Below are 23,426 nucleotides of genomic sequence, written 5' to 3'. Positions count from 1 at the left end.
GTACACCATTCAGCCATAACATTAAAACCAATGTCATGTAGTTCGCCCTTGTGTCGCCAAAACAGCTCCGAGCCGTCGAGGCATTAACTCAGCGGGACCTTTAAAGGTGTCTTGAGGTACTGGGCACCAACAGCAGATCCTTTAAGTCCTGGAAGCTGCAAGGTGGAGCCTTTGACTAGTTCCAGCACATCCTACAGATGCTTGATTAGATTGAGAATTCGGCTGAGGCCACGTCAACACCCTGCACTCTGTCATGTTTCTCAAATCCTTCCTGGACCGTGTCTGCAGTGCAGCGTGGAGCGTTATCCTGCAGAAGTACTGTCACCATGAAGGAGTGTTGGTATTGTGCAACACTGTTTGTGTTACAAGCAGAATCCATTTAAATGTCAGGACCCGAGGTTTCCCAGCTGAACATTGCTCAGAGTGTCTCACTGCCTACACTGGCTCGTCCTCTTCCCGTGCTGCCATCTCTTCTCAGGATGTTCTGAAGCTCACTGTAGGTGGTGGACAGAGGTCAAGAGGATCACTGACCTGTCTGCAGCTACAGCAAGCTGTGACGCACTGTGTTGTGACACCTTTCTATCATAGCAGCATTACGGTTTTCAGCAATTTGTGCTGCAATAACCCTTCTGTCAGATCAGAGCACAAAGGCCACCTGTCACTCCCCCCACACCTCTGTGGCATCTTGGCTGTCCATGACTCTGGGTCATCGGTTGTCCTTCTTTGGACCATTTTCTAATGCTACTATCCACAACGAACTGGGAACACCCACTGAGATCTGTCGTTTTTGGAGACGTTGGTCCTTGTTCAAAGGTGTTCAGATTCTAACTGTGCCCATCTTTTCAGCTTCCAACACACCAACTCCCAGAACTGTATGTTTATTTGCTGTCTAATTTATCCCACCTGCTAATGGATGCTGTTGAAACAAGATACTCAATGTTATTCACTTCACCAGTCTGAGGTTTTACTGTTGAGGCCAAACAGGGTCAGTGTTAGCTCTGTTTTGGTCTCCACCACAGACGGTCTCTTAAGCAGCTACAAATGTGTTCATATCCTTCTATTAAAGAAAAGGCAAACTTCACAACAGTCACTCAAATAACTAGAAACTGGAAAAAGTAATAATAAATAAAAATGTGCTAAATTATAAAATAGTGAAATAGGACATTGGTTTTGAATTGTGGTTGAAAAGAATAATTTAAAAAAAACAAAAACAAAACAGACAAATTAGAGCCTGTTGCTGATGGGCAGTGGTCCAGAATACCTGTCAACAGGTGCACAAGTCTGACTGAGAGTTACAGGAAACACCTGATGATGGCAGTGATTGGCTCAGAGGGTTGTTCAACTAAACATTAGTTTACGGGTCCCATCATGCTTGTTTTTTGTTATGTTTTTAATATTTCTGTTGAACCACAATTCAAAAGCAACGTCATGATGTTCAGAAAATTTTTATTTATTATTACTTTTGTGAATTTCAGCTTATTTCAGTGACAGCTTCTTTCCCTCTTCTTTAATGGGAATGCTATGAGTACATCTGAGGACGACTGTAAATGCTTCACTGGTGTCACTAGTCGGTCCTGACTGTCGTCCGGTGCTGGTATTCAGGGTTTTTTTAAGGGTTTGGGTTAAAACTAGCTGCCTGCTGTGGCCCAAACTATAACAGTAAGAGTGCATTTAAGCTTGTAATTTGTAATACGAACTTTTACACATTTTTTTTTACACTATTGTCCAATTGGCACTTTTTAAAAACTTCCCCACTCTGGAAACAAATGACATTTTTGATCCTGTAGTTTAGATGTTGACTGACGACGACCAATGTTGGGGTTTTTTCCCGGGCTGATATCAACACCTATTGTTTGCAGTCAAGGACCAATGAGGAATGTTTGGAAGTGATATTTATTTATTCAGTAAAAATGAACATTTTTCTGTCAAAATTTGGAAGAACACAAACTCCAACACAATCCACTCTGGATATTTAAATCTTCTGAGGGTCTAAATTTGCTGAACAATACTGACCCCAGTGTTGTCATTCACAATCCAGGCTCTGAGGGACATTATTTTTTTTTTACAATTTGATATAATTTTACAGCCCAAATAATGACCGGATGACTCTAAATCACATTTCACTCCTTGCATGATCACTGTTTGTGTGTTGGAGTGAGAGAGACCGTCGTCTTGATGACTGTCACTAATTCTGTTTGCATCACGCACTGATTCCATCACATTCTGGCTCTGTCACACATTTCCCCTGTGTTGGCTCGGTATCCTTGTATAGCCTCGGCATGGCTCTGCCTCTCATGTCTGAGTGTGTGTGTGTGTGTTTGTGTGTGTGTGAGCAGCACAGATCACACTTGCAGATACAGTAGGTATCAAAGCACAGCAGCCAGAACAGGATAGATGACAAAAACATGCAACAGAAGAGGAAAATTGTCGCGTTGTACGAAAGAAAAAGAGTAGAAATGGTGAGTGTGGTGCTGTTGGTGGTGGAGCAGCGAGAGATGAAGGAGGGGAGGAGGAGGAGGAGGAGGAGGGTAAACACGGTGATGGAGAGTGAGTGAGAGGGAGGCGAGAGGGAGGCGAGAGGGGGGAGGAGCAGAGAGATGATTCCTCTCTCTAATCCTCTAGACACACGCTCGGTCTGGCTGCCTACTGGCTCAGAGAGAGAGAGACGGACGCAGGTGGAGGGCGAAAACAGAGAAACCAAGTGGGAAGAGGGAGGAAAAAAAAAAAACAAGATGAAGGGAAGAGAAGAAAGGAGAGCTGCCTGTTGTAAAGCACGCTGAGAGAAACGTATACAGAGAGAGGCAGCGAGGGCGAAGGAGCTCTGGAGAAACCAGCAACTCCTCTCGCACGGTTTCCAGCAGAGCGAAGGAGACGGAGGAGTGCGATGCTTCAGTCCTGCTCCAGCTGAGCCAAACCAGGAGAGAAGGAAGGAGCAACAGAGAGGAGGAGGAGGAGGAAGAAGAAGAGGAGGAATCCCTTTAAAAAAAATAGCTGGAAGAGATGAAGAGGATGGAGGAGAAGAGGACGAGCAGAGGCTCCTGGTTTCTCAGGCTCACATGAGTGTTTGGACCTGAGTTACTACGAGATGCTGTCAAAGAAGGAGCGTGCGAGGGCGGAGTGTTAGTGTGCAGGTGATGGATGTGTGTTTGCACAAACTACGGCTGCTCCTTGAAACTCAGCAGAAGTAGACGAGAGCTCGTGTCTCTGTCAGGCCAGGTGTGAGAGTCGGTGTGAGAGCGTTTGACAGACCAGCTGTTTTAAGAGGTAAACGGGGTCAGGGGCACCCAGAGGAGCAGAAACGAGGAAGACGCGCTCACGTGTGGAAGTGCATGGACAGAGAATTACTCACACAGACGCTGAGCAGCGGCTGCAGCAGCACAGAGGCGAGTCCGGCCGCCTCACAGGCTCAGGCACGAGTGTGAGCGGGTTTTATTTGACACCACCTTAAAAAGGAGAAGCGAGGTGTCACCGAGCTTCTTTGGGTTTCCCTCTGACGCCTCTTTTACACCAAACCAGCCACCTGAAGCCACTCCCTACCTCATCTCAACAAGTGGACTTGAAGACTCCACAGTAACGGACTCTGACAGCTGCTGAGTGGGCTCGGTCCTGATTTCTCGTGTCCAGTGGATGCCCCCTGACTCCAGCCATGGGAGAATGGACCATCCTAGAGCGCCTCCTGGAGGCCGCGGTGCAGCAGCACTCTACTATGATCGGAAGGTGAGCCGTGGGTGCTGGGTGGGATTGTGCATGCATCAATTTCACCTAAATTCGAGACTAAAGATTAAACTGTTGGTCCTCGTTTTTATTGCGTGTCTTCATCAGGGTTTGTCTGTGAACGCACAGAGGATTTAGCATGTAATGAATATGAATCCCTCTCTGCTTCCAGTCAGTGACTCTTGGTCCAAAGTGGCTGATTGCAGGGTGAGGGGGCTTTAGCTTCTTTAATCCCTCTCACTGACATGATGGGAGGGGGAGGCAGAGGGACACTGTTAGTCCACACAAGCCTCTGATCGTCAGAGCGTCTGCAGCAGTGCGAGGACTTGTCACCTGAAGAGTGCATTCATTCACAGTTTGCTGCTGCTGCATCTCTCTGTGCCCTCTTTTCCTCCCGCTGCTTCAGAAACCACCACATCACGCAAGCGCGCCTCATCTGAGCCTCACCACAGTTTCCATCCCCCTCCTCTCCTTCTTATCTTTCTCCGTCAAGTATGAAGTCATTTTCACAGCCTAAAAAAAAATAAGTCACCAGCACAGGGTCACGAGAGTCATGATTTATGCATCCCCCTACATGCAGCGATGTCTTGTATTTTAGTTTGAATAACTCATACTCGTTGGCCACAGAATGAGCAATTATTCATGAGTGTTTTCGCCACAGAGGCACGGAAGCTCTGTAAACAGTATTCAACATGATTTTGCATCTAGTAAAGGGCATTTTCCTGACTTTGGGGGTTTTCTTAGGACATGTTTGAAACCACAGGTTCAGCACGAGTTCACCAGAAGCTGTCTGATTTTGCAGCTTAAACCAATTCCCTCAAGCTTCCAGCTCACTGTGGCAAGTGGTGCTCTTGAATTATTGAGTGTACAAATGTCTGGCAGTTTGTGAAGTAAATGATGTGTGGAAATATTCTTTATTTTTGGCAGACAAAGCTGACAAAGCCCTGAGTGGGAATCGAGTTGTGTCGAGTTATGAAATTAAAGTGATTCTGAGATCATGAGAGCGGCTGAACGGTTAGTTAGAGTTGTTTCCTTGGTTGGAATGATTGGTCAGCATTTGCTTCCCCTCATTCATGAGACACTGGAAGCGCTCTTTGGCTCATCAGCCGGGCTCGTCATACTGGCTGCAGGGTCTGAGCGAGAGCGAGAAAGAGAAGAGACAGAAAGAGAGGGTTGTTAAGGAGAAAATCACTAAAGAAGTACAACATGCACAGAGGCAGTCGGGGGAAAGAAAGATGCAAAGAGTTTGGTTGCAAAGTAGAGAGAAGATGAGCGGATTCAGCAATCAGAGTGCGGGATGTGGGAGACACGAAGCAGCGAGAGTAAAAAGACTGAGTGAAGGTGAAGGCAGCGAGGAGCACTTATTCACAGACAGGCGAGCAGACACATGGCCTCGGTCTGCAGGGCGTTGGTAGGAAGCCAACAGGACTGTCTCGTCACGAGATGGTGCTGCATGTCATGACCTAAGCAGGGCAACCAGGACACCCGCAGGCAGAGAGCCTCAGATCATCTTTGCACAGATTATATCTCTTGTCCAGACAGTTGAAATGTTCAGATGACAGGAGGAACGGGCCAGAACTTTTCTAAAAGAGCAAAATTTGCACACAGGCTTTCCTGCAGCTCTGCACGGTTTCACTTTGTTTGGCCTCAATATGTTGTCTGTTCTTTATGTAGAGCCACCTACGAAAACAAACCAGTGAATTATGAAAGAAATGTTTCTGTTGTCTGTAGGCTGTAGAACAGACGTCGTTTCTTTCTGAGGAAACTGAGATTGTATATTTTTAACGACTGAAGTTTTTATGTGTACGGTTGGTTTATGGACACCGTACCAAAGAGGCCTGAAGGACAGGATTGCAGCAGCTGGATCACACTGAATGCAACAGTGGTACATTCACAAATACCTGACTTAGTTAAGTTTAGTTGTAGTTTAAGCCAAACTAGCAGCATCGTTTTTCCTGGAGGTGGATGTTCGTCTGTTGGTCCATTGCTTCAATCCAGATTGAAATATCTCCACAACTATTGCATGGATCCATCAACTTTTGTCCAGACATTCACGCTCTGCAGAAGATGACTCCTGCAGATGTTTGCTGCTCCCCTGATGTTCCTTGCGTGCAACCATAAGGTTGACATTTGTGGTTTTGAGTGAAATGTCTCAACAACACATTTTGCTGCAAACATTCAGTCTAACTCCATCTAACATGTCCAGTGTTTGCAAAGTCCAGCACAAATGGTGACGATCAGCTTTTATGGTTAGCAAGCTATCCAGGTTGACTACAGTAGTGTGCACGGTAAACACTGCTTCGTCTTTGTGAGCAGGTTAGCGTGAATGTGTTCGCTTTTGCACTTGAAACTCCACCAGCTCCAAGGCAAGTTTTGTACACAAGCACACAAGTGACTTTGGGTGTCGTACATTTTGTCATCAGAGCAACGATTGCTGGACGTGTTTGTGCCTGTACAGAACTTCACGTAACCTCCAATTTTTTATCCACACATGTGCTGGAATAGTAGATGCTGACCTACTGTGCATGTCTGGAAAACAAGCAAACAAAAAGTAGGATAAAAAGAAAAAAAAACCACGATGCATCTTTGGTGTCCACAGTTGTCTGTGTGCATCGGCAAAGGAGTATAACACGTAGAGCTGCTGCTATGGCTATAACAGCCCTCTACGGCAGTAATGTGCATGAAGGAGAAAATGTACAGCCATCATCACAAGGTGTGGCGTCACCCACAGCTGTCTATGTGGAGCCACAGGAACTCTTTTGGACTTCAGTCTCAGTTCTGCTGCAAACTTAATTGGCTGACACTTTAAGGCGTGCATGCTTTTCTTTCCTTGTGTGAGTCTCTCTTACTTGCTGTACCAAACTAATCATGTTTGTGGTTTTCATGGTGAACAAGTTATTTTCAGATGTTCAGCTCATCCCCACATATGCATTAATCTGTTGATTTGAAATTTCATGACTATAGAAATCATTCACAACATTTTACCAAAACAGATAAACACATGATGACATTCCTTATTTCCCAAGTAACCAGTAATTTGATGCACTCCTTATCATTTGGAGCCATCACAGAGGCTATGAAACTAGCCAGACAACCATTTTTAGCTTTAGTTTCTCACTGATAGTCTGTACATTCCCACGTTAATGTGCCTTCCCTGCATCTGGCTTTTCTGCAGCTCAAAACCGTCTAATCTGGGCCATCACCATCGCTGACACGAATTTTTATACCCGCACGCTAACACTGCCTCAGTCCTGAAACCCATTAGTTCGTCCACTGTGGTTTCCACTCGTCTCATTGGCCGGCGAAGGTGCCGTCCGGCCGGGGGAGGCGGTGGACAGGTTGCAGTCCCTGAGGCGATGCCAGCGTGCGCTCTCATGAGCCCACCATGTCAACAGCCTGCGCGCCTGAGTCGATTCGTCATACATGAGTCACACACACATTAGCTGGAATGTAACACTCGTTTGTGTAAGATTACAGGCGGCTCTAGAGATTCCCTTCTACAGTCGGGGTGTGTGCATGTGCAGAGACACTCGGACTGTGTGTAAAACGTGAGCTCTGGTGTACTTTGTGGGCATATCACATGCGCTTGGATGGGCTTCAGTCCTGTCTGCCTCTGTGTGTGTGTGTCTGTGTGTGTTCACCTGCTACCGGTGATTTATTCCTGCCATTACGAGCAGTGGGCCAGGTGTGAATCGACTTCCCCGGGACCGTCTCGTGGACTGTGGCCCTGCTCGGCCTGTTGGTACACAGCCTCTGAGGGTGAGCCATGATGAAGCGCCCTCCTCCTCGCTACTGTCAACACATCAGTCATGCTGTCTCCGGGCTCCTCCCCCCCACAGGCGACCGCCCCACGCTGAGTTGCCGTTGGTCAGAGTTGGACTCTAAACATGCAAGTCCCTCCTCCCAGTGCTCTGATATTGATCTCCAATACTGGAATAGGAAGTAGCACCAGGACACTTAATGAAACAGTGTTCAGGCCTGTCCATCTGCAACACAAATGGGCTCATGGGTCTCACTGACGGGAATGTTAAGTGAGTGATTAAAGCTCTAAGTACCTCATTGACTTTTTTGCCTGTTAAAATAAACCTGGAAAGTAATTAGAAGAACAAATATTTACTCTCACAGCAGCTTTCTCCGGCGGTTAAACACCCCGAAGCACAGTCAGATTACACTCATGGTGAATCTTCGCAGTGTTTGTCACTATTTACGAGAAGCAAACATAAACTGGCTCATCACCACTCCCAACATACGACAAGCCGCGTCCAAAACCTGCTCCTGGTGGAAAGACTTTCTGAAGATGCAACACACTCGTAAACCAGTGCAGCCGGAGACATTTCTGCATGAAACCGTCACTTCAAGGATGCAGCAGTCCTTGTCTTTCAATCCTGTTTTTAGGATTTGTTGTAGGCTGAGTCCTTATAACAAAGTGAAAAAAGCCTAAAAAATAATCTTGGCTCATCCATGCCACATTCTTGTTGCTTATCTATCAATCACATCCTCTCCTGTCAGACTCTGGAGAGCCATCACGATGAGTTTCTCCGGCTGTCTCCATGTCTTGTGACACTGCTTATTTTTGGCAGCTTGATTTTGTCTCTGGTGTATTTCTGCAGCAAAGACAGAAAGAGACGCTTTGGACTTATTTTCAATCAGCAGAAATTTACTTTGTGCCCGTGAATGAATTCTTTAACTTTGCAATAATAGGGCTGCACATGAGGCATGATGGGACACTAGTGTGCGCCACTCACATGCACAAACTTGAATTTATTTTTGTTTGAGAAGGATAATGTGGTTTAACATTAACTGAATTTGTAGCTGTTGCTGATTTTCAGCCGTTGTCCCTGGTTGGACTTTTACACACCCTGTTGTGCAGTTAAAATGCGAAGCTTTCATTCTCATAACCAAACAATGCACTGCAGACATGGAAGTACAATCAAATACTCATAACAAAGTACAAGAGTAGTGTTGCATGAGGGAAAAAATGCATGTTTGTTTTTAGCCAGCTCCTACCTTTATTGCAAAAGATTTTATATCTGCAAGTAATTTGATTTGTGTTGGCTTCAGAGTTGACAGCACGTTATGGAGAGAGCTGATTCTCCAAATTTAGATCTACGATGTGGTGTTTTACAGTTACCATTTGAGTGTCTCGTCTTCAAATAAAAGATGACTTTCACTCTTTCAAACATCGGCTAATATCTGAGCCAACACAGTTCTATCTACGGGATAAACTGGCCTCAGTGTATTCAGAGCTCTATGTTCAACACAACTATTTATAGTAGAAACAGGGTTCTCTGCACATCCTTCAGCAGAATTCAGCTCAGACAGGTGCTTTTAATCTCCAGGTGAGCAACTTTCAGAGTGAATGAAGTGAGCTGGAGCAAGCTGCTTAATTCACAGCCTCTCTGCTCCAGCTCCCCTTTTTATACGCTTAAGTATTTATTCCTGCTCAGAATGGCCTCACAGACCGGCATGAAGTCTTCAGAATGTCCTACTGTGTTTACATTTACAAGTGGGAGTTCACTTTTCTTTCACAGTTCATGCTTAAGGTGGCTTAAAGCATTCGTGGCGTTGCTCAAGTGGAAGTTCAAACTGTCAAAATGACTGAAGCAACTCTGTCCAATTGCAAAAGAGGCTTTAGAGGCTGTTACATGATCTGACAAAGCACTTTGTTTGAAGCATATTGAGGCCTTAAAACTGCTTTGTAGCGCTTGATGTGCATGTAAAGTATTCCTCGCAGCTCATTTGGAGCTGTTGGCAGAGTCCCTAAAATAGAAAAGACGGTGAAAGCTTTGCTTGCATCTCAGCATGCCTCTGCACATGTCGACTTTTCAGGCGGTGATCAAGAGTTTCTGCTGAAGCTCTTCACCTCATTCGCGACATGGGTTCGCTTGCTCAGCGTGACTCCTCAGCGTGGCTCCCTGAGTGAATCGAATGTTGTCGCTCAGGAGCCGACAGCTCATCTGTCTGGGACGACGTTTGTGCCTGTATCTGCGTTCACCATATGCGATCTTTCAGCTCAGTGCAACGCAGACAATGAGCCAAACCCAATATTTATTTGCGAGCTGTGTTTACACGCGACTCAGCGCGCCTGTGTTTGGTGACAGGTTACAGCTCCGTCGTCACGTGACCTTTAGATCATCGTGCTTTTATTGAGCAAATCCCTGCGGAGCTCTCACAACCCCCTCGGAGGTGACGGATGATGTTGTTTGTACAGAATTAGGCTTATCTAGCAAATGTGTGCTATATTGCAGAAAAAAACGAAAGAGGCCACGGTATCGCCTCGCATGCAGCAGGTTCCCCTGCGAGATCCTTGTAAAGACGCTCTTACAGAGAGCCATGTGAGACCTCCAGCATCTATTCCCTTCATCCCTCGCTGTTACTGCTTTCACACATCTTCCGTCCATACGTAATGACCCCTGAGATGCTGGCAGCTGCAATGCGAGTGTCTTCCCAGTGCTGCCATAAGAAGCCGGTTATTAAAGTGACCTCACATTTTCCACAGGGAGATTATGAATCAGTGATGGTACGTACATGCACGGCATTCCTGCTGCCTTTTAGATCCAACGTACAGCAGCCACCTGAAGATAAAGCCTAAATTATGTACAGCATCTGTAACGTTGAAGATAAGTTCATTACTGAAGATGTGCATTAGCGTTCGTGTCACCATTGAGTACGATTGATCTGCTGTGGCTGTGCTACAAGAGATACACAGATCCTGGAAATGAGCCCCGGGTGCAGGAAGGAGCTGCTGTGTCGCTGCTCGCAGCCTTTCATGACTGGAGTACTACAACCAGCCTCCACTGGGACCGCTGGAGGAGCACAGTTAGAGCTCGGGGAGAAAGCGAGAGCAACTGCACATAATTATGCAGCTTGTGTTCTCATTTCTTTCTGCTTACATCTCATGTCTAGTTTTTCCTTCTGTGTCTCAGCTGCTTCTTGCTGCCTTTATCCTCACAGTCCACATATGCTCAGGTCAGGGTCGATGCAGGGTTTAGATGCTGCTGGATTAATCGATTGAGCTCCTATGGTAGGAGTGTGTGTTCATCAGACGTTATGCTGGAAGGTAAACAGCTGTCTTCCTTGCATCACTTAGAGCATCTGTGTAGTAATGGGGAGTAGCCCTATGGACACAGAGAGAAACACTGTCGGATGTAAAAACTTATCAGTTCCAACATGGGTGGTCGCGGAGAAGAGATGGTGGGGGGTCCACTGGATAAAGATAGAGAGATTAGAGCAGGCGGAGGGGTCAGAGTTCAGACACGTCTCACCTTGTAGGGCCTCAGCGACAAGCCGTCTCTGGCAGGGTGACTCAGCAAGGCTTACAGGTTTAGTGTTAGCACCTCGCTGGAGGACGGAGCAGGTCAGTGTTAGAATGATACTGGGGGGTAAGTTTAACTTTGCGTCACATAAAAACACAGGAGCGGCACCCTGCAAAAATAGCCTCCCGAAACAGTCGCTTAGTCTTATCCTCATTTATAAACCGTCCTCTCTGGTTACAGCATCGCTAACTGAGATACGCTACGATGACTGCTGTGAAAAAAGTTTAAATTATGGCTGAAATAACTGGAAGGCTTTAATTGTACTCCAGTCATACCATAAGTGCTCGTTAGTTCACAGCTTTCTCGACTGATAGATTTTACAGCCTCCCAGGCAGCCATTAGTTTCATTTCACTTGAGAACGGAGCAATGAAAGTCATCTTGCTAAATCTGGCTTGCTCATACTGTTTGCTCGCTTTTCCATTTTTCCCCCCTTTTTTTCACAAAATGCAGCTGAAATCAGAAGGCGGTTTGAAAAGGTGTCCCCTGCTGCTGCATTCACACTCCTCTGATCACATTTTACATCCGAGCATGAAAACTCACCTGCCAGGATCCGCTGTGTGCCGTCAGAAAATCGATACCAGAACACTGAGACATGAAAAGCCGTCCCCGCGCTCATCTGCATTACCACATGATGCTAACAGTGATGCGATGAATTATTTATCTCAGACACTTTCTACTTCTCTGCATGTTGATTTTCATACTTTATCAGCGTGAGCTGCGTTCAAAGCAGGCAGACGTGTCACTTTTTAATATGGTTTTGAAAAATTAAAAAGGGAATTGGATGGATGAAAGTATGAAAACCGGTTCTAGTTGGAGGAAACGCGTTCGTTTTGGCGAGTTGGGCTAACACATGGTAGCACATCCAGATTCACACTTTTAACAGTTCTCCCCCACAAAACCACATGAACCACAATTAGTCTAAGGCAGGGGTGTCGAACTCTGGTCCTCGAGGGCCGCAGTCCTGCAAGTTTTAGATATTTCCCTCCTCCAACACACCTGATTCAAATGATCAGCTCATCATCAAGCTCTGCAGAAGCCTGATAACGATCTGATCATTTGAATCAGGTGTGTTGGAAGAAGGAAGCATCTAAAACATGCAGGGTTGCGGCCCTCGAGGACCAGGATTGGACACCCCTGGTCTAAGGCAATGGGGCAAGAATGAAAAATATTAACAGGAAGAAAAAAACGCTCATTTTCAGCCCACCGATTGTATATTAGATAAGACGGGACAATCCAGTGAATACAGAAGAGACTCATGTTGTTAAAGGGTTTTATTGGAGGCCAAACCCTTATCATTTCTAAACCTAACCAAGTAGTTTTGTGTCTAAATCAAACTGTGGGTGAAAATGAAACTCAAGTGTTCTGATACAAACAACAACTTACTGGCTTCTGTGTCAGCCACCACCTGCTCTTCAAACTGCTTCAGAAGGTATTTAGACTTCTTCCCTTTTTGCACACTTCATAGCTATTTTAAGTTAATACAATTTCATATTTTTCTCCTCAGTCTGACCCCCAAAAACCAACGTGGATTAGATAAAGTTTCTATGCAATTTGCAAAACTATTAAAAAACAAAGTGTTCTCACTGTAAGTGCTTCAGTAAAGGGCAGCTTACCGTCTCTTTTTAAACGCTTGAGAACGTTTCGCCTCTCATCCAGGAGGCTTCCTCAGGCGCTCGAATGTTTTCAAGAACCAAAAAGAGAAGCTCAGGTGCCTTCCATGTTTCCACAGTGTTTGAGGATCTCCACAGACATGTCTGACCCTTGATTAAATGCTCCGTAGAAGCGCCTTTGGCAGCCGTCACAGCCTTGTGTCTCTACAGGCTAGGCAAACCCAGATTTGGGTAGTTTATCCTATTCTTCCGGGCTGATCCTTTCAAGCTTTGTCTGATTGGATGGGAAGGTCTGTCCACAGATGTTCTGTGGGGTTTAAGTCTGGGCATGGACTGGGCCACTCAAGGACAGTGAGAGACTTGTCCTAAAAACACTGCAGCATTGACTCGACTGTTTCCTTGCTGAGCTAAAAGTCGCAGCGTTGCCCCGGCAGCCGGTCATGTGCACTCTAGCGAAGGTTTTCTTCTACGACATCTCTGTATTTAATTACATTTGTCCTTCCCACAGGGCTGTTGACTCTGCCCTGGGGCTAAGAAGCTGCCCCGCGATGCTGCCACCCCCATGCTTCACCGTGGTTATGGTATCAGCCAGATGATGAAAAATGCCAAATAGTTCATTTTTTTTTCTATCATGAATTCAGAGAGTCCCTTTTTGCTTGTGCTCTGAGTCTTTTAAATGCTTGTTTGGCAAATTCCAAGTGGGCTCTCATGTGCCCTTTACTCAGAGCGGCTTCTTCTCACTGCTCCTCCATATAAATGGGATGTGTTGCTTAGCTGAGTTGTGTTTATGCACATCCTTGAAATATTTAAATATTAGATAGCAGTGGAACAAACACTCCTCTAGGGCCACGGCAGAGTATCCACAAGGCTGCAAACACTGAGGCTGTGGTCTAGTGCTAAAGAAATGTTGTTAAAACTCGCGCTGGTATAAAAAATGTAAGAAATCTAAATGAACCAAGTTGCATAAAATATGAGGGATGAAATTAAAACAAATAGCCAACTTTGATCTTTGTTCGGTACAAAGCAACGCTGCGGCTTTTGAAGTTTCCTCAGTTGGGCCTGTTTGTATGAGCTTGTTGCTGCGAGATCGTTGTCTCACATTTGCTATCTGCTTTTATTACTCATGACGAGCAGCATTTCTACGCAGCCAGCGTAGCGCCGATGTTCTCGTTCTGTTTGATCGATCTCTATGTTTGTCTGCTGATGTTCAAATAGGACCGCTCCCCGACACATGCCCGTGCATGCTCTTCCCGTTCGTTGCTATGCTGTCTCCATGCTTTGTCTCGCTGCATCTCCTCTTTGAAGATGAAAAGGATGCTGCCATTGATTTATCCCGCCCCAGCTCCCATCACTGCCTCCATCTGAACGCTTTGCAGAGGCCTCTAATGAACAAGGTGAGAGTGTAAGAGTCACTTAGACTGCGGCGCATTCATCTCGAGTGCGTGTGTGCATTTGTGACGACTTCTTCCTCAGAGGCAGTGTCAGTTTCTGCACAGTGTGATTGACCCGGCATGAATTAAAAATGACACACCAGACACACACCTTGCTGAAACACAAACCACCTCCACCAGGACTAACACGCCGCACGACGCTTCACTGCTTCCTCGCACGCACGCACGCACGCACGCACACTCATAACCAGATGGTCATCCAAATATACAAACATGTGCGCAAGCGAACTCGGAGCGTGGTTTCTATATTTACTCGTTTCTCAGGGGCAGAAACGTACACATAGACACACTTTCTCACATACGCACGCATGATGCCAAAACTGTCACAGTCGTCCGTGTTTGCAGCTGATCATATGAGCAACCGGGGAGGGTGCGACAACGTATTCACACCTCGCCACACACACTTCACACACATGATCCCATTTGCAGAATCTTCAATTAAGCGGTGAAGCCGAGCTGCGGGGAGCGCACTTGACTCTCGGCAATATGCTGCATTCATGCTGCTCTCATGCCCAATTATAAAAAAAAAAAAGCCTCCTTGGTGCAGAGCGCTGTGATGTGAGGACGGATGCATTTAGACTTCACAGCTTGTAGAATGACTGGCTGCTATTTACTGCAGATAGCTGTATCTCCCAACAGGCATCTGTGTGACATTTTGGGAGGCTGCGTTCACGTCATATCAGATGGTGGCGATAGAAGAGCTTCGCACAAAACCGCTTTTCACTTCAAGCTTTCAGACTGTAAATACTGCTCATAAAGTCAGGGTTCAAAGGGGTGATGCTAAAATACCAGTGACATAGAGCGACGGGAAAACAACCAAAATGTGTTTCAGTCAGTTTGTGATCAAGACTCAAAATATTACAATAAAACAAATCTCCAGCAGTGTTTGGACGACATCCACAGAGTAGCAGCTCTGGAGCTTTCAGTTGTATCGCATGATCTATGCCCAGGTATTAGGGAGTTGTAGATATTCAGTTTTCTTTGTCTTTAAGGACCATTTTAGAGGTGATGACCTGGTGACCGGGGATAGGCTCCAGCCCACCACCATCCCTGTTAAAGGGGGTTTATTTAACAGATGGTTACATGGGGGGAGGTTCTCATTATGCTAACTTATACTTCCTCGCATCCTCTCTCCTCTAAACCCTTCGTCCTCCACCATCACGGAGGATCCTCCAGTTACCTAAATGCACCTCGAGGAGATAAAGACACAGAAAGCTTCAGGATGACTTTAGAGCAAGGAAGCACTTGGTAAAGTCTGTTATTAGGTGGCATGTCATATAAATACCTCAAACACGTGGGTGTTGGTTCAGTTTCACAGGTTCTACAGCTGTGCAGCGCGTCAACTGATGTTGTTTAAGACTCACACTATTGAAGGAAGGATTTCTCCACTCTGGCACGTCTTCCTCACATCGGTCACTCAAATTCTCACAGCTAAGCTAAGATGCAAAAGAAAAACACAAGGAGACATACAAGCATTATGAAAACCACCCTTTTTGTAAGATCAGTGACACTGGTGGCCGTCAAGTGAACTGCAGTCAGCGTCCCGACGCTCTCACTCCATAGGTCGGCTAAAGTGGGCATCGACCAAAACAGTGAGTGATGTACAGGAGACTGAACATGTTTATAGATGAAGATACACCATCATTATAGTTTGATTATGAAACACTCTACAAATAATACTATAGGAGCATGTGACTCTCCAGCAATGGCACAGTGTTCAAGGGAAGGTTGGAGATCGATCTGGCCAACCTCCTTCTCATTCCCAGGGCATCAAATACTGCATTTTTGTCAGAGCTGCTTGTGTCTCAGAGATGCACACAGGTCCTTTGGCGCTGGTGCCACCAATATCCAGCAAATCTACAGGATTTTGTTTTTCCAGTTTTAAAGCCCCGGACAGTTTAAGTCACGGGACTTTCAACTGAAGTTCATGTCCTGTGTCAGATTACTTTTGTTTTATTTTATTAAGTCTACTTTTACTCGCTGTTTGATTGAGTGTGGACGCCAAAACTACTTGGTTCAGTTCATGGTTTAGGTTAAAATTCAGGCTTTTTTACCACATTAACCACATTACAAGGCAAACTTCTTGTTAACTGAAGAAACTCATGGTGTTTATTTCTTCATTCGCACATTTTTAGTGAGATGCAAGAACTGTAGTTTGACTAACGTTATGGGGTTTTTTCCCTCTATGAAAACAGTCCACAGGTACGTAGCCAAGAAAGTACGAGAAAGTCTAATTATTTTTGAACTTAAACTGCATCTGTTCACATCGTAGCAACTAAAAAGCAAATAATAAATGACTGGCAGTTTCCTTTACACAGCACAGTTCAGTACAAGTAAAGGTAATGTGGTTTACATTCAAGACTAAATATAAAAACACAGGCATAAACATGAGATGATAGGTGACAACATGAATAAAATAATACAAGCATGAGGAAAATGCAGAATGCAGTGTTCATCAAACGCACCAAACAGCATTATAACTCCAGAAAACAGTCATTAGTTTGATCATTAATGAATGTAAATCACACCAGATTCCTGCTCAAAGTACATCTTAAAGTCGAGAGTAGAAGTTGTAGATGTAAGCTGACAAACTGAACAAAAGTGTGCCGAAAGAATCAGTCGTGTAAAACATACCTGAACACGATCATTTAAATTGTCTCGACAGTTCTTCCTATATGAGCTAAATGATGCATGACGTGGATTTAAACAGGGTTCAGGAGTAGGTGCTGCTGCTCTCTTACATTCATGGGCTGGGACACGGCCTGCAGCTCCAGGTTGATGTGAAACCTCCCCATTATACCTGTCATATGTAAGAACTCATTAAATCTCTCTGAAGCACTGCGGACGCACTCATCCACCAAACACGCTAATGAAATTTCCCCCCAATACATTTGACAGTTCCGTGCAACAGAAGAAGAGAAAGCGGAACGAAAATGAGACGTGATGTTCGCCATCAATTTCAAATTAAGTAAATATGGCAGCCAGTGACACAGATGATGGAATCCATACTGGACGTGAGGCGTGTTAATGCAGAACGTAAACCGTGTCCTCTTCAATCATTCACAATTCTTGGTGATTTTTCCGCCGGAGCCACGGCGGCAGGTTGGAGACGCTCGGTGAAAACAGGTGTAAGAGTCTTATTGGTAGACTGAGCGTGTTTGGGATGTTCCCTGCATGGCCATGTGCTGTCTGCTTGTATGTCATGGAGGCTCCCTGCATGTGCCAGAGCGGCTGATTTGGGTTGGGGCTTGGCACGGGAAAGCCGAGGTGGGTGGGGAGTTGGCACGGACGCGACGGCCCGAGCTCGGGATTGTCCAAAACCCACTGATTTAATCCGGATTACGGCCATCATTTCTCTCTCTTTCTTTCTGTATTTCCCTCCATTGACCCTGCCTCCATCCCGCCCACGCGTTCGCTCTCTTCCTCTCTCCTGCTGCTCTTTCTCCTGCTCCCCGCCTCACCCCTCCATCACGACCTCACAGCCTACACCCCCCCCCAAAAAACACCAGAGCTCCCCACTGGCGGGCCTGTTGCCATGGCGACCGCTCGTGTCACTTTTTTTTGGTCATTCTCGCCATTGATGCATAGACGGCGATCGGTCAGAGCAGATTTTAGAAAGCCTATTTTTAAATGTCACGTTCTTTCTGTTTAACTCTCGCTCGAACGCTTAATCTGTTGCCAAGGTAACTGCCGTCATTATTTTTGTCATGGAGACCCTCGCGTGGAGAGCGTTCATGTGCATGTGCACTGGCAGGGAAATGGAATGCACTCGGTTTATTCCTTATTAGCGGTGGAACAAATACAAAAAAAATGAAAAAATCAGGCTGATGGGAATATATTTTCTAATGGGTTTGTACTATTTCATTACACTGATTGGTATAGCCACGTATAAATACATACACTGGACATTTGTTTTTAATTTGAATTATTGCCAGCCTCAGCAGGCCCGTGAGCTTGAGCACGTTCATCGAAACATCACTTAAATACCGTTGTCTGTGTTTTTGAGAGCGAGACTGAGAGAGATGGATGGATAAATGAACAGTATTAGAATATACTAATATTAGATTTTTATTTTAGGAGCTTACGGTCCCAGGATTATACAGAGTAGTCTACAGTATATCTTAATAAAGAGAGTGCTGTCACCAGCCACCTTATTATTGCGACTGAAACATGCAGCGTAGCGTAAAGGAGATGAATATACAGCTGCATGCATGTACCTATGTGCACCTATATTCAGAGGGGACATAAAAACAAACTCCTATTACATAAATCAAACACAAGTACATTGTAAATACATCACAACTGCAACTGGAGTAAACAGACTTAGTTACATCATGTCCATACATTTCCTCCTGGGATTACTTATTATAAGGTGCTTTGCATGTATACTGTTCCTAAAAAAAACAAACCCCATAATCATAATGTCAGTGATTTAACAGAACTCAGTGAACCTGAGATCTCCGATCGGAGACCAGAGGGTCCCAGACGAGACGCCGGTAAAACCATTATTACCGGTCGGAACGATAGAAATTCATCTTCATCTTCTCCCTGGATGATGCGCCCGGTAATGTCAGACACAATCGGCTTTGTGGTGAACTGCAACAGCTGGAAGAGTGTGTGCGTCTGATTAAAATATGTGTGCACATGTGCATGGAGAGGTGTCCTTATCCCGCGTGAGCTGAGAGAATTCATGCTCCGTTCTGTTTCAGTGCACACGCAATGCATGTGTTTGTGGTACTGCACTCAGCGTGTGTGTGTGTGTGTGTGTGTGTGTGTGTGTGGAGATAGGTGGCTGCCGTGCAGGATAAAGGTCTGCCAGCAGGGGAGACCGCAGCCCCCTCACTCCTTCTGTCGCTGGCCTGAGGCACCGGAACGTCCCTTCTGGGTGCATGTGTGTGTGTGTGTGTGTTTGTGTGTGTTGCCGTGTGTGTGAGGCTGGATCCAGCTCGGTGCCAGGTCACCCGCCGTGAACTACGAGCTATTGATAAACCTTGGCAAAGGAACACACAGACCGAGAGAGGGACAGAGAGAGAGAGAGAGAGAGAGAGAGAGAGCATGACAAGTGTCCGTCCATATTTGATGTAGTAGGATTAGCGATGTCGGCGCTGCTGGTTGGTTGTATTTGGGTTACCAACTGGCACCCTTAAGACTCACGGGACAGAAGAAAGATTACGAGTGGAGAAGAGAAATAAGGAGAGGAGAGGCAGGATAAAGGTTGTAAAAAGAAAAAAGAAAAAGGAGGGATTTTCCCAAACCACTGCTAAGGCTGGTGAAAAAACATCTGCAGGTTTTGTGTTGCTGAACAATATTAAGTCTTCGTACGTAAACAGATAAAATCGTGACTGACTTGAGTGAACCTGGTTCCTGTATAGACACAGGTGTGATTTATGACATTAAAAATGGCTGCATTATGTTTCTATTAGCTGGTTGGAGGATATTTCTATTTAGCTCAGTGTCATTGGTCACTGGAACATTTCACTGAGTTCTTCCTGCTACGACAAGTCAAAATGTCGGCTATGAAAAAGGCCTCCTGGAAAGACATAAAAACGTTGTCCACTAAAATTGTAATGTTATTCTGCCCTAAAATCCTTTAATTGTTTTGCTTGCTAATTAACTATGTGTTAGCAAATATTAAGATATGATTATGCTACCTAGCATTTAGCATACAGCTGAAACAAACTCTTTTTTTGTGTTTCTTTAAGTTGTTTTTCTTTGTGGTAAAAGGGCGAAAAAAAATCAAAATTCTGAAAAAATATATGTCAAAAGTGTCACATGAAAGACAGTTTAGGATATGTCTGAAAGTAAATCGAGCTGGTGAGCTTTTTTAACCCCTAAAAGCTCATCTCAATGTCAAAGTTACATAATTAGATTAATGAACCTACCACTGAACATATCATTTAAGCAGCTACACCTGCAGCGTACGGGGTTGTGGTGAAACAAGAACTTTCATTTTGTGATTGCTGTGTTTCTAATTTATGGCTAATTGGACCATGATTGACTCTGCAAGGAATGAAGTTATTCAGCAGCCCTCCGATGGCAAATAAAAGTTGACCAGTAAAGTGAAAGCTGTCATTTCTGGCAGTTTGATTAAAATAAATACAGAAACTGTATAATCCATGTCTATGTTTTAGGACCATGCACACCTCACTTAAGAAGCACAGCTGGAAGATTGGTCTGTTTCTATGATTGGGGCACAAACACACCACTTCTAACTTTCTCACATGTCCGGTGTCGGCACTTTGATTCATTACAGTAGAAGTGAAGTGATGCAGAAGTCGTCCTGCATACGTTATGCTTTTACTCTATGAAGTGTCTTCCTTCCAATTGTTTTGTCTACTCACGCCTCCCAACGCGCTGCCGCTCCAGCACTCCAGCTCACTCAGGAATCTGTTCAGACGCTGTAAAACTACTTTATGCTGTGAGAAGTCTTTCAGTCACACGTGTTTTAACTGATTACACAGAAAGCTTTTCTCTCTGCAGGTAGACAGGATTGGTTGTGGGACTGTCACATTTCAAGGTGGAAACGCTCAGATGTTGTGTTTACTGCTTATTTCACTCACCATCCAGCGTATGAAAGCACACCATACAGACATGCTAACAAGGTAAAAAACTTGATTTTTGCCGGAGAGGGTCCTTAATATGCTCACACTGGCATCACAATCCCATTGTGCTGCGCTGTCATGGTCTGCTGACCTCTGAGAGGAGGCGAACTGCTCATTTGATGAAATTCAATTTGGTGTGTAACCACAGCAAGAAGCTCGCCTTGGTTCCAGACCTCTTCACTCAAAGTGAAAAAGCAATTCTGTCTGATTATCCAGCGAAGTGAGGGGCGCACGCATTTCAGGTAGTGAAACGGGAGCTGCAGCGCGGGAGGCTGATTGGTGAATATTTCAGAGACACAACAAGGTAGTGAACTAAAGAGGCACGCAGGTTAGAGATGTAATTAATACAGGAACAGGAGGAGGAGGAGGGTGGAGGAGCACAGAAGAGCCGAGCTAAGCAGTGATGGAACAGGTATTGATGGAAGGCAAAGGCGAGGCTGTGGACAGGATTAGCAGGTCGGCCGTGACAAGGAGCTCGTTCACATCCAGGGCAGCTCAGTGACGGAGCTCAGAGCGGCTGCTTTTACTTATTGATCACCAGCGTCTATTCTGCCCCCAAAAACATGTCAAAAACACAAATTTGAGCTTCTTTAGTGAGAAGCATAAATAAATATTTTAGACGGTATCCATATTTTAAAAAGCCTTTTGGGCCTCTTTGGAAAAAACCTGATTTTTTTTTTTCATAAATCCTTTCTTCTTCACTTTCTTTTAAACAACAGTAGAATGAGTGGAGGTTTTTTCTCCCCTAAAAGAAGGTCGACTGAGTTATTATCGACTTCAACATAATTTGCTGTTTCAGTGAATTCTTCTTCAGGCCTTTTTTTCTTCTTTATAAAGTAGCATCCAGCTCTGTGAGGCACCTCCAATCTGCTGCCGTCCTCGGCAAAAACACGTCGCTCTTTAGTTGACTTAGCTTCTCGTCGGCACACTTCGCTCTCTTCATCTCCCTTCGTTTTCTGCCCCTCGCCTGTTGCCGTGGTAACTAGCAGAGGGAAGTTGAGTGGAGGGGAGATTGAAGGGAGGGAGAAGAGAGGGAAGCTGCTGGGTTTGTGGGTAAAGGAACCACGGCTGCTCTTCCTCCACCCTCTTTTATCTGCACGGCCACATCTTCCAGTCTTCAACCCTGTGGCTCCTTATCGATCCCACCGGCTAATTACTTCCTGCGGCCTCTTTCTCATTGTCACCCCACATTTTTGTCTTTCCCTGGTTTAATTTCTCTTCTTTATTATTCGTGCACAATTCCTGAATTTAGGGTTTTTTTCCCCCACGTTAACCTCCATTCTCCAACTCACTCTACATTTTTAGCGGACACGATACTCTCAGAAAAACAAAAACCCAATGTAGCACGAAAAACGTGTACGTTTTTCCTATTTTCGCCTCTTTGAGCTCATCGCAAACTCTCAAAACTTCATCTTCCCACATTGCCATGGAAATAGCATTCAAGGTTTTATACAAAAAGCCTGGCATTACAGATAAAAGCAGATCTTCAACGCTATCAGGGGATTTGTGCTGTGAATTGCATGTTAATTTCTGTGGAAGTTGAATAATGCAGGGCAGCAGCAACAGCGTTCGTGCCTCCACTTGCCTGTATGTATGCATGCATATGGAGGGGGCAGATGGAACAGGATTTCTCCTGTCAGATGCCGAAACTACGATTTTTTTTTTTTTTTTTTTACAGTACATGTTTAATCTTTCCCAATTAACTGCACGGCCATAATGAGAGCTTTGGAAATGACAAACGCCCTCTTAGTGTGAGATCTCCACTGTCAGATAATGAGACGGAGAGAGAAAGATGGCGGGTCAGGGACTCACAATTGCTGGAGGAGAGGAGGCGTTTTGGAGTTGGCGTAGTGTTTTCGCATAATCACCAGTGCTGTGTGGTAACACAGGAAATGTATTAGTCAAAGGGAACAACAAACACTGTCTGGTGGGAACAGAGGGTGTGAGCACGCTGAGATATGTGCTAAATATGTCTGTAATATGTTTTATTGGTTAAGCAGTCCGTTTATTTATAGATCTGAGAAGCTGCAACCGGCAAATTTTAGCATCTCTGCTCGACTTTAATGAAAACTCAATGTTATTTTTAGCTATTTCAGTAATTAATTCAGCAGAAGCACCAACGTAGTGTGTACAAGGTTCTGCAGAATTTGGTGGAGCAGCTCCCATGTGACAATTAGGGAGTGAATCAGACGGACTTTGAAGGGGTGAGGGGTCACAGAGACTGAGGATTTCCCAGAATAGGAGCTCTGGGAAATCACAGGAAAGAATGATGCTGTGGAGAGGAGAATAAAAAAAAAAAAACAGGTGGGGGCTGCTGTGTGGGGTACGATAATCTAAAGCTATTCGATGGCATTAACAAAAAAAAAAAAAAAAAAGGAAAAAAAAAACCTAATGCAAGAATCCTCCCTTGGCCGAGCCACAGATTACAGAACTGGGTTTGCGTGTGGAAGCTATTATATAATTCATTCTCTATGATGAGATTTTCCTCCATTGCTGGTTTTCCTTACTAACCCTCCTCTATCGCTCGCGCTCCGTCCCACCACTGGCAGGTTTCTCTTTTAATTTAAGGAGAAGATGTCTGAGCCACACTGCGTTTTCTGGTGACTTTATAATCTTTTTATCCCTGTCTGGAACTAATTCATCTTCAACAGCAATTTGACGTCTTCTCTTAACGCTCAGTTTAGGTTTGAATAGTTTCCCCTCAATGTCTCGATTGTTGCATCGATGCGCGT

The 23,426-nt window shown here is 45.1% G+C and overlaps 1 protein-coding gene across 1 annotated transcript in view; it reads left to right on the top strand.

Annotated features, from left to right (window-relative positions):
* The first annotated feature begins 3,646 nt into the window (after nt 1-3,646).
* The window catches only part of gjd1b (gap junction protein delta 1b), a 25,021-nt gene continuing 5,241 nt past the window's right edge, over nt 3,647-23,426 (top strand). The window contains exon 1 of the mRNA XM_008292148.1: nt 3,647-3,717. Coding sequence (XP_008290370.1) covers nt 3,647-3,717 — 71 coding nt within the window. The remainder of the gene's footprint in view (nt 3,718-23,426) is intronic.

Source organism: Stegastes partitus, unplaced genomic scaffold (genome assembly GCF_000690725.1).
Source record: "Stegastes partitus isolate 25-593 unplaced genomic scaffold, Stegastes_partitus-1.0.2 Scaffold788, whole genome shotgun sequence".
Classification (NCBI taxonomy): domain Eukaryota; kingdom Metazoa; phylum Chordata; class Actinopteri; family Pomacentridae; genus Stegastes; species Stegastes partitus.
Note: the sequence above shows the minus strand (reverse complement) of the source record. Positions and strands in the feature narration are given on the sequence as shown.